Genomic DNA, 19,160 nt, shown 5'->3' on the forward strand with positions numbered 1-19,160 from the left:
ATACAAATACTTGATTTTGATACTTCAGTTTGTATGGCGGGTGTTTGCTGTATTGGTCCAAGCCGAAAATTTTGTTCGAAGCTTGTAGCATTGCCTTAAACAATACTCCATGCTAAATTTCGTGCAGATATCTTGTAAAATAAAAAAGTTTTTCATACAAGTACTTGATTTTGATACTTCAATTTGTATAGCGGCTATAGCTGTAAGTAGCCCGATATCCACAATTTCTACAAATGAGCGGTTTATTAGCGAGAAAAAAGCGTGCGCCAAATTTCAAATCGTTATCTCAAAAACTAAGCTTACAGATAGGCGGGCAAACATTGCTTATCTCGTCACGCTGATCATTTATATACATATGTACATATATTTTTTATAGGATCTCAAACGTTTCCTTTTGTGTATTACAAACTTCCTGGCAAACGTAATATACCTTGTTCAGGGTATAAATATGCGTCTAGCAATCAGTCCGATACATAAGCAGACAGACAGCCAGTAGTGACTGTTACAAAAATTCCGCTATTATGGGAAAAATACTAAATGTGTGACAATCTATGTAGAAAATGCTGTTATACTACGTCTATAACAATGTCTATAAGCTTAGTAAAGAAAAAAATGATTGCGATGATTGCGATTTTTTCGCGCTGAAGGCCGTTCGTTGGCTAACTTGTCGCATTGCAGTATGTGTGTGTGTGTTTGTTGTTTCGTGGTAGACGTCAGTTGAGTAAGAGTGTGTTCAATATTCAAGTGAAGCATTTCACTTCAAAGTTCTCAAGTTTTGCTTTTGCGATAATTAAACACTGCTTTTATTATTAGATTTGAATTGGCTTTGGCCGCACTACCTCAATATCATTCTAATGACAATTGCCTGCCTGACGCACGCTATATGACTGCGGCTTTTGTATTTGCAAATATATATTGAGAAAATTTCATTATCAATAACACCGAATAATAGTATGTCAACATGTGAACAAATTCAAGTCAACAAATGTCACTGATAAGATAATAAGCCTAAACATTTTTTGTTTTACTATTCGTATAGTATTTATTGTATTCGTAATGAGCTATCAAATAAATTTACCCATAAAAAGTAGTGAGCTTATAATACGCTTAGGAAATTAAATGAAATCGCATGTGTGTGTATGTATATATGTATGAATGCTTATTTATTATAGCATTTACTGGTTTCACCCAATAAGCATTGTGCTAAATAATGGCTTGAGTGAGCAAAGGAGATGTTTAAATAAATATATTGGAAGGTAGCGAAAAAATGTTGGGAGGTTGTAGCGTTCCGTAGACAAAACCGTTGCCATTTTTCCTGAAAATATCTTGTCAAATGAAAAAGGTTTCCATACTAGTACTCGATTTTGTTTGAATAGTTTATATGGCAGCTATATGTTATAGTGGTCCGATCTAAACAATGTGTTCGGAGATTTTAGCACTGCCTTTGACAATAATTCATGCCGAATATCGTGAAGATATCTTATGAAATAAAAAAGTTTTCCATACTACGACTTAATTTTGATTGATCAGTTTATACGGCAGCTATATGTTGTAGTGGTCCGATCTAAACAATATGTTCGGAGATTTTAGCACTGCCTTTGACAATAATTCATGCCAAATTTCGTGAAGATATGTTATGAAATAAAAAAGTTTTCCATACTAGGGCTTGATTTTGATAGATCAGTTTATATGGCAGCTATATCCTATAGTAGTCCGATATCGACAGTATCGACATATGAGCAGCATCTTGGAGAAAAAAGGACATGTTCGAAGTTTCAGACCGATATCTCAAAAACTGAAGGACCAGCGCGGGGATGTACTTACAAACAAGCGTACATCACTAAATGGGCTCAAGGGCACATGATGTACTGTAAATCTTGTGCTGTAACTATTTTCTATAGTTTAAGTATCAACTTAGTAGGCCAATATGAACTTGTTTGTTAACAATTTCTAACAATATCCTTGATTCGCCTCAGTAAGATTCCAGTATTCGAAATGCAAATCAAATCGTATAAAAAACTTCGAAAAAAAATAACCACGTGCTCTATTGGTATTTTTGAAACGATTTGCAATTCAAAAGCGTTTAAAAAAAATCGAAAAGCATTCTCCATAATAATTTTAGATTTCATCGGTATTCATTTTTTACCAGCTCTTAGTGCTCACTGGGTTTAAAGCAAAGAAATCAATCACTGTTTATTCTTCATGGTCAAATTTGTGAAATTATATTGGTATCTAAACTAGTTTGAGCCAGCTTAATTGAAATATGCCATTTAGTGTACGAAATTATTTTAAAATACTTATTTATTACAGTCCGTTTATTGCTTATACTCCAAACTGCGATAACCCTAGCAGGAAGCGTGGTTAATAACTGCGTCTTTCTTGCTTAAGGTTAAATTTAACTGCGGCGGCGAAGTCTAGAAGACCACAAAAGCAGATTAAATATAGTGACGAAAATAAATGTTGACCCTGCCAGCACGATGACATCAATATGTGCTGTGTGCCAGCAATAAAAATATATTCGAAAGTGAATTATGATTTTATAAAATTATAAATACAAGCTAGACAACCATTATCTTAGGCTGCACCGAAGTCGTCATACCCTACACATACCCAGGTGGATTTCTTATAACATAAAAGCGTATAAAATCGAATTTCGTGAAGATATCTTGAATAAAACATTTTTTCGTACAAAAACTTAAATTTTAACGTTCAGTTTGTATGTGTATAGTGGTTCGATCTAAACAATTATTTCGAGGATTGTAGCGGTGCCTTTGACAATAATTCATGCCTCATTTCGTGAAGATATATTCTAAAATAAAAAAGTTTTCCATACCAGAACTTGATTTAGATCGATCAGTTTGCATGACAGCTACACGCTATAGTGGTCCGATCTAAAAAAAATATGTCGAGAATTGTAATGCTGTCTTGCCAAATTTCGTGACGATATCTTGTCAAATACAACATTTTTTCATACTAGGATTACATTTTGATCGATTAGTTTGTATGGCAGCTATACTTTATATTGGTCCGATCTAGAAAATTTCCTCGAATATTTTAGCGCTGTTTTGGGCAATTATCCATGCCAAATTTCATGACGATATCTTGTCAAATACAAAATTTTTTCATACTAAGATTACATTTTGATCAATGAGTTTGTATGGCAGCTATATTTTATATTGGTCCGATCTAGAAAATTTCCTCGAATATTTTAGCGTTGTTTTGGGCAATTATCCATGCCAAATTTCGTGACGATATCTTGCCAAATACAAAATTTTTTCATACTAAGATTACATTTTGATCAATGAGTTTGTACGGCAGTTATATTTTATATTGGTTCGATCTAGAAAATTTCTTCGGATATTGTAGCTCTGTCTGGGATTATAATCCTTGCCAAATTCCATGAAGATACCTTGTCAAATAAAAAAGTTTTCCTTACAAGGACTTAATTTTCTTCGGTCAGTTTGTATGCCAGCTATATGCTATAGTGGTCCGATCTTAATAATATGTACGGAGCTTGTAGCGTTGCATTTGAGAATAATCTATACCAAATTTCGTAAAGATATTTTGTAAAATAAAAAAGTTTTCCTTACGGAATTTAATTTTGATTGCACAGTTTATGTGACAGCTATATGCTATGGTGGTCCGTTATCGGCAATTTCGTCTAATAAGCGGTCTTTTGAGCAGAATATGTCGTATACAAATTTCCACCAAGTTGTACCCTATTAAAGGTATAAAAGGCGACGCAACAAATGTCCAACGCGCTTGAGATAACATTCGCTGCAGCTAACCTCTGCATGTTTAACTTGAGCCAAATGTCGCACATCGCTTTCAAGGAATTAGTTAAAACCAGTAAGCAGCAGTGACTTTCTTTGATATCTAATCACCACGAGAATGCTTAAGTAAACGCTTTTCAATTGCGGCAATTACCTCGGTGTGCATGTGCTGTTGTGTGTTTGCGAATGTGTACGAGTGTGTGTGTGGGTGTTGACTTTGTGGCATTTGCCGGTTTATACCGCTATGTTAGTACATAAATACACTAGCTAAGTAAATAAAAATATAAATATAAGAAATTTCGTGCGTATATTCTAGATTATAAAGCACTGCTTGTGACCAAGCAGCAGAATATATTTATTCATAAAATTTTATCTTTAGTATGGATTTGAAAAGTGGCAGTGTAAACCTATTTTTTGATTTATAGCTTCTTTATTGTTATTTAAACTTTTGACTGTCGGTGTGTAATATTTTGATTATTTGCTTATATATATACATACATGTATATGAAAGTACATGCTGTAGCTTTGGTTTCTTAATGTTTTAGAATTTGTATTTATATGTCGTACTATGTCTTAGCTATTGTCCGGTAAATGTAGTAATGTAGGTGCCTGCCAACTATTTCACTTCCTTTCCAGCCATACGAACCGATTTCAAATAGTTCTCCATCCACACAGCGCGATTTCAAATTTGCACGACAGGGTGATTCGCGTCCCAATTCGCCGACATCTTCATCTCAGGGCCCTGGCGAGAGTGAGCGTGGACAATATCCGTAAGTTTGCATATACATATGTAGGTTTATTTTTATTTATATGAACCAGTTTAAAACGTTGTATAAATGTACGAAATGTCATACAAGAAATTTTTGAAAAAAAAAATGTGAGAAATGCGACAAAATTTTCTGTTTTTTTCTATGACCTTAAAGGGTTACACGGGTTTCCTCGGGTAAAAAACAGCATTTTTTTCAATTTTTTTTTCTCATATAAGAAATCAAATTTTTTTTAAATTTATTTTTTTATTGCTACAAACATATATTATTAACAAAGAAATTCTGAAATTTTTGGAAAAAAAATATTTTAAACTCGGCCATTGTGACGCCATTTCCGGTGACTCCTCGAAAAAAAGATGCAGGATAACTCCTTGCAGGATCATTTAAGGGGAAAAATAATCGTGTTTTAGTTAAAACCTTAACTTAGAACTTGGACGTAGGAGAAAAAACTTGAAATTTTTTATTTTTCAGACATTTTTACAAAAACACTGTAAATTTCACAACATTTTTTTTCAAATAGTTGTAATCGAAAAAAATCCTTAATCCAAGTCTTTAAGAATATCTCAAAGACTTACGTAAAATTTCATGAAGATCGGTTGAGTAGTTCTCGAGAAATCTTGCCAACCGACTTCAAAAATTTAGTTTCGAGAAAAACACGTTTGAAGACGGCGCACCTAGCCCGGCTAGCCGCCAGCACACAAGTTCTCAAGGCTGTATCTCCGAAACTATTACTCGGATCAACTTGAAAATTTAGGACAATAAAAAAATCGATTTTTTGAAACCCGTAAACCCATGTAACCCCTTAAAGTGTTAGCTTATACAATTTGAAACAGTCGAAAAGCGCGAAAAAGGCGCTAGTTTTGTTTTTTGAAATTTTTTTTAAAAATTGTGAATAGTTTTGAAATCGCTAGCGTTTGTTATTTTTTCATACTCTCGAGTAAAATTTCCGAAATTCTTTAAATTTTTAATTTTACACTTTAATAATGCAGAAAATTAAATTTTATAAAAAATCTCTAACGGTTTATATACGAAAAATAATTATAAAATATTCAAAAATTGCTTTTGTAACATATTCATATTTGCTGAAAAGAAAAAAATATAAAAATAATTTATTAATACTTCTTGCTGAATATAAAAGTAATATAAAAATATTTTATTAAATTTTCTTACTGATAAAAATTAAAAAAAAATTATTTATTAAATTTTCTTACTTCTCATAGTTGTTACATTTGCAAAACTCTTTGCGCCGCCAATAAAATGGAATGGTTATCCACCAGCGCTGAACATATGAATTCGCATGCCATGCATTTTCCCTGCTTACGCGGCAGCAGCAATAGTGGTCGTGATAATGTCAGCCTAAGTGGCAATGGCAATACGGCCAATAATAATGATAATAATAATCGTGTGCTGGCCTGTAAGGATTGTGTGAATTATTTGGCACGCCAGTGGGAGACAATGGATGCTGAGCGTGTGCCATTGGAGCATCGAAGGTACAGCTCAAATACTTACATGCTTATACATATGTTTTCTTATATGTTTACGTATTTATATTTACAGATATAATATACCTTCGCCGATGATCACTTCGAGCTCACCAAATGGCTCACGTCATGGTGGCCTAACCATAACAACACCACCGTCTACGCCTTCCGTGTCTTCAACACCTGCCAGTACATCGATTTATTGTTTTCTATGTGGTTTGCATTCGGATTTGACATTGGCGCGGGTGTTATATGCGAGCAAAGAGGTAAGTTTTGTATATTTGTTCAAGGATTTGTTTTCAGTTTTAGCAAAGATGTAAAGAAAAATTAATATTTTTTTTTACTTTGGTGGCTGCAAAACCATATTATTATAACTATTTCGAACTTAGTTTCATAGTCGGCTGAAACACATACATATTTTCGGTTGTCAAGTAAATACAGTTATTTTATTATTTTACGTTGCAGTAAATTCCTGCACGAAATTTATTTTTATTTCGAATATAAGGCCATTTGGGCGGAGAAAGGAATTTCTTAAAATAACCCCAACCTATTGTTATTTTTAAAACCACATCTAATCTAAAGAACTTACAATTAATTTGACGTCAGAATTTTAGCTAATTATATTTTTATATACAACATTATGTTAAATACCCTTTTCTTGCTAAAACGCTTTGAAATATTTTCGTAATATATTTGGAAAAAAATTGCTTTGAGGTCTTGGTCGACAATAATTCTATTCGTTCTATATACAGTACTATATAATGTATATTTTTCTTTTGGTACCCCAATTTGTATTGTTGTTGTAGCAAAATATATGCGAAAGCTAATAAAAAACAAACAAGAAAAAAGTTAACTTCAGTTACACTAGTCCACTTAGACCAGCCAGTTTGTTTGGCAGCTATATGATATAGTGGTCCGATCTGAACAGTTTATTCTTAGATTGCATCATTGCCTTAGACAATAACCCATGCCAAATTTTCTGAAGATATCTCGTCAAAAGAAATAGTTTCCCATACGAGCATTTGATTCTGAGCAGCATCTCGGTGAGGACGTGAGCAAAATTTCAGAACGAAGTCTCAAAAACTGAGAGACTAGTTCGCATATATACAGATGGATAGAGGAGCGGACATACGGACATGGCTAAATGGACTCAGCTCGCCACGTTGATAATTTATATATGTAATATACTCTATAAAGTCTGACGTTTTTTGGGTGTTATAAACATCGTGGCAAACTTAATATATGTACCTGTTCAGGTTATAATTATATTCAAATGTCAATGTTGAAGAGTTTTCCGAACGTGGTACTAGTTGTTATTGGAAAATAGAAAAAACACCCAAATATTTTTAAGCATTATTTAATTTTTTTGATTACTAATTCGTTTTCGAGTAATTTGTGACTAATTGTTAGTGTTGTGGTTCCTGTGACCGTCTTTCCCAAAAAGTTTTGAGAAATGCGCCTGCAGTGCCAATCCTTTTTTATTGCTTACAATTCGGGTTACGAAGGCTCGACTATTTCGGAAATGGTTTACTAAGTATTTTTGTTGTCGTCAAAAACATACATGTGTATGTATGTATGTCGTCAGTGAATATAAATATACATTAAAAAATATTCATATATTTGAACATTTTTTTTTTATTTTTCTTTTTTTTATAAGTTAAATTTTAATTTTAATTTTTACTTAATATTTTAAATTTTATTTTTTTATATTTACATATATTTTTTTGGATTTATCTTTTATATTTTTGGCATTTTTAAGTAAGTTTTTTAATATCTTAAATTTTAATTATTATTTTTCATATACATATACTATATATATTTTTTTTTTAATTGTATCCTTTTAATATTGTTTTCTAATAATTTGTAATTCTTAATTTTAATTTTTACTTGATTTTTAATATCTCTAAATTTTATTTTTATTTATGTATGTAAATATGTACATACATACATACATACATATGTATATATGTAGGTACATATGTATATTTTTTTATTTTGTTTTCTTATATTTTTTAATTCTTTCTTGCTATTTTAGTTTTATCTTTTTTATTTTAATTTAATTTTTTTTATATTATTTTGGATCTGACTTTCATTATTATATGTATATTAACTAAAAAATATAAAAATTTGTTTAGTTAATTTTTAATAATTAAAATTTTATTTTTAATATCTTTAATTTTAATTTTTTTGTAAATATTATTTTAATTGTTTCCTTTTTATTTTGTTTTCTAATATTTTAAAATTTTTATTTTAGTTTTATTTTTTACTTTAATTTAATAATTTGTTTAATGGATTTTACCTTTATATTTTTTTTTGTAAATATTTTTTAATTTTTTCCTATTTACTCTATTTTCTAATATTTTTTATTTTTGTTTTTTTTTTTATTTTAATTTAATAAGTTTTTGGATATTTTTTTTTTAATTTTTTATATTCACTTTTTATTTTGCTGTGAAATGCCATATACAAATTATAAATTTGCATAAAATTTATTGAAGAATCTTTCGCTATATACGGTCTATGATAAATAATGTTCAGTACAAGAAAAAAGATAAATAATAATAGTAAAAGTAAATAAAAAGATAAGCAATAATTTATTGCATTTCTAAGTTTATCTTTTCAAGTGTTCAACATCTCACTTCACTTTTTATTTACAATAATATTAACATTTTATTTTACACGCTACGTTTTTTATTTGTTGCAGGGCTCACGACCATATTTCCCCCATCTCCTCAAACACAACTCGCTGCCAAATGCTGAACAATTGCGCAAGGATTACTCAGCGCTCGTTTGCACATTCTGCTACCACTCCATGTTGAATCAGTGGCGCAAGTAAGTCTCTGTGTGTGTGTGTAGTGTGCTCATTAAAAGTACACTTCATACATATTTTTGCTTTCTTTTTTTCCGCACACAATTTACTTAAGATAACAGTTATTATTTTTATTATTATTATTGTTATTGTTACTCGGTACAACTTTTGCAGGTATGAAGCGCAGACACCAGCTATAGCACCAACCGAACGCAAATACAATTGGCATGACTATATTTGTCATTTATGCGGCATTACGACGTACCGAAAACGTGTGCGCGCACTACCGGTTAATGAGTTTCCATTCGTGAAAAATCGCAAAAATGGCGATGGGCTTTTGTTGGAGAACGGCGAATATGCTGTGGTTTGTTTGGATTGCTACGAAAGCCTTAGGTAAATATAGCATATACCTTTTTTATTGCTTTGTCATATTGCCTACTACATTTACTATCAATTTGCAAACCGAACTTTAAGCAAACAATTTGCTCGAATACCAAATACAATGTAAATACCCTACACTCGACGCAATTACTAAGCCATAATGCACTGTAAGAATGTACATGCGATGCGGTTACACATAGTAGATTATACAAATAAATTAAAAAGCAAAAAGAAATGTAAATGTATGTCTAACTAATTTTCGCTTTTGTTTACAAAACTATTTTATATTTATTGCACTCGAAGGAACTTGCATATGAAATCGTTTTTGAGCCTTTAATTTATTTGCTTTTCTACATTTACATTTATATTGCATACATTTACAAAAAATAAATAAATTACCAAAAAGAAAAATAAAAACCAAAAAAATTATATTTATATATAACTGCGAATAATTTGCATTATTAGCTGATTTTGATTTGTTGCTTGGCCAAATTATCCTTAATATTTTCCCGCACTAAATTGCTACTTTCGCTTAAGCACTAGCATATAGCATTTATTTGCCATATATGCACACATATCCACACGTAGATATATACATACATACCGTTTGTTAGTAATTGCATTAAATGGTTTGAGCCGCCTGCATCCTGCACACATACATACATAAAGCAAAAAGCATAAGAACATTGCATGTACGCAAATGTTAATTTCAGACAACAAGCCTCGCATCATGATCGTTTTGGTGTACCGATTTCTAGGCGTGGATACAACTGGGTGCCACAACCACCACCGCCCGAGGACAGTCCGGATGTTGCTGTAGCGCGTTTGCCATGTGGAGAGCGTTCCGATCGATTTGTAAGTATTGCATACAGTTATAATTCGTTGTATATATAACGTACATATGTATGTATATAGTAAAAAAGTGTTCGATTTAAATTTTGTTGTTCGAAAATTTTTTCGAAATTTAATTATTTATTTATAATAATGCCGGTTTTATATTAGAATCAACCTAAAATAAGTGAGAAATGTTGAATTTGCATTCATTCTTTTCACATTTGTTGTTTTCGAAAACGCTGTTTTTATATATTTTTTCAAACATCTTTCCAAATTAAGGTAATTTTTAGCTTTTCGTGGTTTATACTTTATGATTTGTAAGCTTTTGTTCTAAAACATGTAATAAATTCAATTTAGTTTAAACATGATTTTGTCTGAAAATATTGTTCGATATATTTTTTACATTCGAACATTTTTTATTTTCGATTTTTTTATATTCGAAATATTTTCGAACATGGAATTTTTGTAGAAATGTAAATTAGAGTTTAAAAATATTGTTCGATATATGTATATGTTTTTACATACGAACATTTTTTGTATATTCGTATTTTTATGTTCGAATTTTTTTATATTCGAAATATTTTCGAACATTAAATTTTTGTATAAATGTAAATAATGTAATATATTTTTTCAAACATCATTCCAAATTAAGGTAATTTTTAGCTTTTCGTGGTTTATACTTTGTGATTTGTAAGCTTTTGTTCTAATACCTGTAATAAATCCAATTTAATTTAAACATGATTTTGTCTAAAAATATTGTTCGATATATGTTTTACATTCGAGCATTTTTTATGTTCGTTTTTTTTTTATATTCGAAATATTTTCGAACATGGAATTTTTGTAGAAATGTAAATTAGAGTTTAAAAATATTGTTCGATATATACATACATTTGTTTTTACATACGAACATTTTTTTACATAGTATATTCGAATTTTTTGTGTTCAAATTTTTTTATATTCAAAATATTTTCGAACATTAAATTTTTGTATAAATGTAAATTACAGTTTATTTTGAATAAAAATAAATTAAGACAACTGATTAAAGTTCGATAAAATACATATGTGATATTCTGAAAAAACGCATTTCGATCGATGCATTTTAAAGCGTAGTTTTATTCTAAAAAAATATATATTTTATTTTTCTTTCACCGTTAATTTTTAAAATAAATTTATTCTGAAAAAATATATATTTGGCGCTAATTTAACTGCTCGATTTAACTTTTGAAGTTCGAAAAACTTTCGAAATTTAATTTTTTGTAGAAATTGAAAAAAGTTTACTTATATGCTTTATTAATATTCGAAATGGATGTTCTCTTTTAGATTTGCGATTTTATATGTTTATAATAAGCATTTTATGAAATTGTTTAGAAAATTTAGAAAGGAAAGTCGAAATTGTATCTTGAAAAAAAAAATTATTGTACCAATTTTATGTGCCAATTAACTGATTTTAAATTTTCGAAAATTTTCGAACTTACATTTGTATACATGTGTATATCGCATTCGAAATATTCATATTTTTGTTTATTATTGTTTATGTTTTTATAGTTAACCGTAAACATAGTAAATTTGTCTTGAATAGTGAAGCATTGAACAACGCAGAACTCGATCTTTCTTGCTATGTTGCGAAATCAATAATATTTCATTTTAACTCGCGTTTCTTACTCACGTTTTTTTCATATTGTATATATTTTTTTGTTTTGGTGAATGATTGATTACACTTGAAATTGTTTCTATTTTTATTATTTTTACACGTGTGCGTGATAAAGTAATTAAGATAAGAACAAACAAGTGCCAGTATATACTATATGCAACATACATTTGTATGTACATACATATGTGCTTTACAGCTTGTAATATTATCTCCGTTATATTTCTAGTGTCGCAATAAAGTTACTTAATTCGCTAAATAATCTAAATTGCTGACTAAATTAAGGCGATAAGCGCAAAATTATATATACATGTACATATATATTATATAATGTATAATGAGCTTATCTATTTACAATATTTCTAAATGACTTAGGTCTGGTCAGGTAAAAGTGTTGCTTACACTTTCATATGTCGTAAAATCAATGAGTTTATCACTCGAAATAAATATGAAGATTAGTTTGAAGAGGATACTATAAATTACTAAATAGTGTTTGTACGCTATTGAGTTATTTAAGCACAGCTTACGCAAGCATTCGTCTGTTAGGGACGATTACTTAATATGAAAATTTTTTGTAATAGTATTTTGTTATGTTTGAAAAAATTCGAATTGAAAATTTCAAAAACTGGAAACAAATAAAAAATAAAAGCATTTACATATATAAATGTCAGTTGATGTTCGAACTTTTTATTAAATAGTATTTTGTTTTGTTCGAAAATCTTCGAATTAAAAATTTTAAAATGTTTGAATATTATTTTTGTGTCCTTTGGATTTTTTTAATACTAAATATTAATTTTACTATGTTCGAAAAATTCGAAATGAGTATATAAAAATTAAAAAAAACAGGAAACAAAATAATAAATATCTCTAACTGCTTGATGTTCGAATTTTTTTATACAAGAGTATTTTGCTTTGTTCGAAAAAATTTGAATTAAATTTTTAATGTCCCAAAAGGGAGAATAAAATGCTTAAATGTTAAGTTTGTTCCCATTCAAAGTTTTTTTTTAGGACTATTTTGTTATGTTCGAAAAAATTCGATTTGAAAATTTCAAAATTTCGGAAACTGGAAACAATAACAACAAAAACATTTATTTGTCGTCTAATTGATTGTCAAATTTTTTTATGCAATAATATTTTGCTATGTTCGAAAAATATTTAATCGAAAATTAAAAACTTTCAAAAAATTGGAAACGAAATAAAAACGTAAAAAATTGTCTGTTAGCTGTTTGATGTTTGGGTGTTTTTATTCAATAGTATTTTGATATGTTCGAAAAAATTCGAAATAAAAATTAATTCCAATTTCAATGCTCCAAAAAGTGTGCAGAAAATATTACAATATTATCTTTTTTTCTTTTTTCCCTACAGCCCATCAACACCACCCTCAGATCCATATCTAACAAGAAGATCGCATCGCCGAAGCAAGGCGAAAAAACTAAAGATGGTAAGTCAAAGAAAAACCATGACTATATATTATATGGTGTTTACATATAAACAAATAAACAAATACAGGATTATACGTAGTACTGAAATCCGATGCCCGAAAAGGTCATTTGCGTACGCTTAAGTAAATCAAAAGTTCAAACATTTTTCAATCAGCGAACAATTCGCTTCATTTAACATTTGTTTGTTTGGAGAAGCCGTTGCAATACAACTACCCTAAAGTGTTCGATATACACATGTGCAAAAACTAATATCTAGGGTTTATATTTCGAACATGATTCTTTTTCTCCTCGACTGCCGTTATTCAATTGGCTGGAAGTGTTTATGGCCACATTTAAGTAGTACGCACCGGCTTCGAAAGCTATAAGCCTTCAACATTTAGTTACTTATTATTAATACTTAACTGGTATTATGTATTATTATTTAGTTACATCAGTTTGTCATATGAAGGAAAAGAAGAAGAAAAAAATACGCCAATAGACTATTGAGTTGCCAAGAAAGCTCGAATTATAGCTTCTTTTTATAAATAAAAACTACTGAATGTCTCGAAAATATTTCGTAGAACATATAGACAATTTAAAATCTAAGTCCTAAAAGTCTCATCAGAATAGAAATGCGATAATTTCGAAAACTTAAAAGCTCTCTAGAAAAAGCTTTCGAACTTTTATTTTTTTTAAATCGTGGCCTTACAAGACACATCAGAAATGAAATGCGCTAATTTCGAAAGCTTAAAAGCTCTCTATGAAAGTTTTCGTGCTTTTATTTTTTTTAAATCGTGGCTTAACAAGATACATCAGAAATGAAATGCTAATTTCGAAAACTTAAAAGCTCTCTAAAAAAGCTTTCAAGCTTTTATGCAGAGAAAAAGATCACATTTTCGAAATGCTAACATTCAAAACCATCATTATACATTTTCTGGGGCTAAGAGAAAAGTAATTTTTCCGAAAGGATTCGCTTATACAATCTGACAGCAGCTTTAAGTGGTTCACCAAATTGCTAGCCCAAATACTTGTATATTGACTTTATCTACTTGTAACGCCAGTAACACAAAAATTTATTATTTTGGTTAAATCATGTTCGTCCTTCCCTTAAGTCGAGACCTGTAAATAATTGTTCTCATGCATAAGTGGCGAACAATTTAGTATGATTGGGAGCTTGAGAGTGGCCGGACTTAAAAACGTATTGCGGAGGGTTCTACGAAGCTCAGTTTCATCTCAATAAATTTAGGTTTTTGTATGGTGAACTTTTTTGTTTTACAAGATATTTTCGCAAAATTTAGCATATTGTTCAAGGCAACGATAAAATCTCCGAACGTTTTGTTCGGATCGACCCATTATAGTATACAATGTATACTATACACATACATATGTATATCATACAAACTTATTAATCAAAATCTAATCCTTGTGTGGAAATCTATCTTATTTGGTGAAATATTTTCAAGAAATTTGGCATGGGCTGTTGTCGAAGGCAATGTTCCAAACTCCGAACAAATTGTTCAGGTTGGATCACTAAGCATATAGCCGCCATACAAAATGAACGATCGGAATTAAGTCATTGTATGGAAAACTTTTTTCTGTGACCAGATATATTCACGAAATTTGGTGTAGATTATTCTCAAACGCAGCGCTACAATCTTCCAAGAAATGGTTCAGATCGGATCACTATAGCATATAGCCGCCATACAAACTGAAAATCGGAATCAAGTTCTTGTATGGAAATCTTTTGTATTTGACGAGATATCTTTACGAAATTTGTTATAGATTATTTTCTAAGGCACCGTTACAGTATCTGAAGAAATTGTCTATATCGAACTACTATATCATATAGCTGTCATACAAACTGAACGATCAAAATCAAGTCCTTGTATAGAAAACTTGTTTCTTTGACCAAATATATAAGTTGAACGTTTTTTTCTTGTTTCACATACAAAATAATTTTTAGCTGCATTATCATAAATTGCCATCCTAAGCTCTTCTCGCCCCTTAAATGCTTTGCTATAATATATTTCGCACATATTTTCCGCTTTTCTTCATTGCATTGGCAACTCTGCTCCTACAAATTGCTGGCATTATCGTCTCACCCCCAAATACTGTACGGTCAAATGGTGCGAGTACTAACTAAGTGCCAGTATATGCAAATCTTAAGTAATTTTAACTCGGAGCAAATCGCAATGCATACCTGCTAACTTCGCTGTGACTACAAGTACATACATGCCTACATCCCTATAACACATTGTATGAACGCCTGCCAGTATTATTTACACTTCACCCACACCAAAATGCTCCGCAAACTTTGTTGTATTTTTTTCCGTTACTCATTTTATTATTTTCCGCCCAACCCCACACACACTTAAATACTGGAACAAGCTCAGCAATTTTCGCACTGGTACTCTTTGTGGCATAAAAACCACAATGGCAGACTGTTACGAATGTGAGAAGTCAGTCGTGTGTCCACTGAAGGATATTGGTTTGATTTTATTGCGGCCATCAGTTTCGTATTTCATCCACATGCATGGCTATGTACATGTGTGTGCACGTATATGTGTGTAGTGTAGCTAAATGCTACTAGTAGATACATGTACTCCACTTCACCTCGAGGTACACAGAGGCCAAGTGCAGTTCTTGTCGACGCAGTTGTCATTGTTGGCGTTGTAGTTGCAGCCAGTGTAGTTGATGTGCACTTCGTTGTTGTAGCATGCCTGTGTGTGTGTGTGTGTATATGTATTGGTGCATACTATAAGTTCTACCACCTTATGTACCGTTGATACATTTTTTTTTTACACTTTTCGAATTCAGTAGCATGGGGATGCATTTATATTGCTGCAGCCACACGGCTTCAATTTTCGGACACTTGCTCTCTATTGACTTTAGCGTTGGGCTCGTTTGGGCGCTTGGCGCTCCAGAGCGCGCACAATGCCTGTGCGTGTGTGTATGGGTGAGCATTTTGTCTTCGTTTGGTGTAACCAATGTGTAGAACTCGTGGTCTTTGCCTATGCCACCCACTCCACATTTGTTTCCACATTTAAAGATTATACACTAATCTTTAATAATCACATTTAGAAAGCTCATTATTAAGAAATTTTGACGTGACACTCTTATTTACTTATAACAATACCTAGTGTGCGGCTCTCAATGCAATTGCTGCGGCTGCTTCATTTGTGGGGTTGTTGTATTGTTGCTACTATATCTTCAGTTAAGCGCTCAGCTCAACTGAGAAGTACTGTTTCCGTTACGTGTACTCGGAGAATTCGCTATGCTCTAGTATCGTGTCTCTAGCATCTGCATCATACATCTCGTTGCGCTAGAGGAGAGAGAGAAGAGCTGACATTTGGTGGTTTACTCGAAAGAAATGTAATACAACCCTCGGGTAGAACTCACCCTCTATTATGACCGCTATACGTTGGATACAGCTACAGTGCCTACTTAAATGTTGTGCTTGAGCGCATGGTTTTATAGAAAAAAATATTTTTTTATAAGATATTAGTGGTGTTAGTTGCAATGATAGCTATACCTTAAATAACCTCATTTAAATTTTAGTTTATGAAAATATAATAAACACATCCATAAAATATAAAAGTTATTTAAACTTTCTAACAAATGGTTTTTATAGTGTTCGGAAAGCTCCCATATTAAGCTTCACGTCAACAGTTTCTGTGTCTGCCTTTTGATTTTCAGCTAATGGTAGTTTTGACAGTTCTAATAACGATCTTAGCATATTATAGCCAATTTTTTCCCGTTCCATCTTCTTTCTTTTTTATCGTAAAATTATGATGCCAATGGAAGCTCTAAGCTCTGGTATGCCTGACCTGTCTATAAAAGTTATATACCATAAACTTTCAAAATAAGCTTAACGCTAGTATTTTTGCTTCTGATATACGTTTTGAACAAATAATGAAAGCTCTTAAGTAAACTTAACATTTAAAGGTCATAACGATTAAAGCTTTTTAAGACCGAATTTTTATAATGGTGGTTTTGTTTCTTCGTTCTATATTTTTCTTATTTTTCCATTAAATTGCAATGCCGATGAAAGCTCTAAGCTCTAGTTGGCAAGACTGGCTCATGCAAGTTATATAAGCTTACAAAAAAAGCTTAACTCTAGTATTTTCATTTTTGATATTCATTTGAACAAATAATGAAAGCTCTTAAGTAAACTTATCAGGTCCTAGCCAAATTTTTATAATGATTTGTTCTACATTTTTCTACTTTTGCCGTTTAATTGTAATGTCTGACCAGTTCATGAAAGTTCTATAAGCTTTCAAAATAAGCTGAACTGTAGTATTTTTGTTTCTGATTGTAAATTTGAACAAATAATGAAAGCTCTAGCGGTAGTTTACGGATAAATATCATATTGTTGTCACGAAAAAGCTTTAAAGGTTGTTCAATAACTTTAATTGCTGTATCATCTTAACGGTTAAAGATTATATTTTTTTTTTAAAAGGGCTCTAAAGCTTTGTCAATAAATTTAATTCCCGTATCATCTGCTTTCAGCATTATTGGATTCGAAGCAATAATGAAAGCTCTATTAGGAAGCTTAACGGATAAATATTATATTTTTAACACAAAAAAGCCGTAAAGCTTTGTCAATAACTTTCAATTTCTGTATCATCTGCTTTCAGTATTATTGGATAAGAACCAACAATGAAAGCTCTATTAGTAAACTTTACGGTTAAAATTATATTTTTTCACAAAAAAGCTATCTCAATTAATTTAATTTAGATGATACAGATCTGTTTTCAGGTTTATTGAGTAAATAATATTTTAAAAGCTCTAATAATGAGCTTATTGATAATAATAATTTTTTATAAAATTTTTACTCATGCCCATAAACTTTTAAGCACTGTTAAGTTATGCTAGTTTTTTAGTTTTACTTTTATAACCTAGGCTGTGATATTTGATAAACCGATGGAAGCTCTTATGGATGAAACCGTTTTAATTCTAGTAAGATGTCCCAGCCAATGAAAGCTATAAAAGCTTTTACCATAAGCTTAACTCTGTAAAACTATAAACGCTTTTACAATAGGCTTGACTCTGGCAGCTTATTTGTTATGCTTTATATTATACAGGCGAAAAAAGCTGTAAAAGCTCAATAAAATGAGAAGCTTATATGTTTAATAGTATTCGTTTATTATTAAAATAAACACGACACCCACAAGGGGCATAGACCATTATCCAAGGTAGTCCTACAATTTCCAAAAAAAAATTTCGGATCGGACAAGCATATCACAAAGCTGTCATGCAAACCAAACGACCAAAATCAAGTTCTTGTGGAAATTTGTTTTATTTGTGAAGGCTATTTTATCCTGGCTGCGACGAAAGTTAACGTGTTTACTTGTTTACTGCTAAATTGTTTTGCTAGCGAAAGCACTAAGCTCGAATAAATTGAATTAGTTGAAAAAAGCTCTCTTCAAAACTTATAAAAAATATTTGTGGAGTATTTTTCCAATTCACTGTTATAAGAATCACTAAAGTGGGAGTACGAAAACGCTTTGCTATTATTATACACACGCGCGTCAGCAATAAAAACGGCAGCGACGTCAACAGCACAGCAGCAGCAGCTGCAGCGTTTATGATGAGGATGTTATCCTGCTGTTCCGGTGTCGCTTTAATACCGTTTATGCTTATTACCAACTCAAAGCTATAGCTGTGTCGCATAAATATATCTCTGTGTGTGTGTGTGTGTGTGCATGTATGAACGCGTGTGTTTCTGTGTGCGAGTGAGTAAGTCAAGCATCACATCACACACCGATAAACAGTAACTAAGAAAGAATTTGTGAAGATATGCAACACTTCCTGTTACACCAACGCACACACTCACTCGCACACACACACACAATATGAACAAGCAGCGCCATTCATACAGTTCAATGGTTAGACTGAGCCAGCAACTTCCGTTCTGACAGCTCGTCCTTTACAATGCTAGCTGCCAGCATGTGTGTGTGTGTGTTGGCTTGCTCCTGCGAAGCGCATTCCTGCCGCATGTCTTCTTCTACGCTTGTCATTTATACAAGCTAGCAGTCAGTTTGGCATC

At 31.3% G+C, this 19,160-nt stretch overlaps 1 protein-coding gene across 5 annotated transcripts in view; it reads left to right on the top strand.

The window, feature by feature from the left end:
• Window positions 1–19,160, top strand: part of LOC120772974 — a 45,055-nt gene that overhangs the window by 12,639 nt on the left and 13,256 nt on the right. For 3 of the 5 annotated variants that reach the window (XM_040101882.1, XM_040101883.1, XM_040101886.1), the window contains 7 exons: window positions 4,410–4,543; window positions 5,761–6,030; window positions 6,098–6,287; window positions 8,723–8,850; window positions 9,002–9,220; window positions 9,922–10,063; window positions 13,056–13,131. In XM_040101882.1, the coding sequence (XP_039957816.1) occupies window positions 4,410–4,543; window positions 5,761–6,030; window positions 6,098–6,287; window positions 8,723–8,850; window positions 9,002–9,220; window positions 9,922–10,063; window positions 13,056–13,131 (1,159 nt within the window). The remainder of the gene's footprint in view (window positions 1–4,409; window positions 4,544–5,760; window positions 6,031–6,097; window positions 6,288–8,722; window positions 8,851–9,001; window positions 9,221–9,921; window positions 10,064–13,055; window positions 13,132–19,160) is intronic. The other 2 variants (XM_040101885.1, XM_040101884.1) reach the window with 2 other exon arrangements.

Source organism: Bactrocera tryoni, chromosome 3 (assembly GCF_016617805.1).
Source record: "Bactrocera tryoni isolate S06 chromosome 3, CSIRO_BtryS06_freeze2, whole genome shotgun sequence".
NCBI classification, from domain to species: Eukaryota; Metazoa; Arthropoda; class Insecta; order Diptera; family Tephritidae; genus Bactrocera; species Bactrocera tryoni.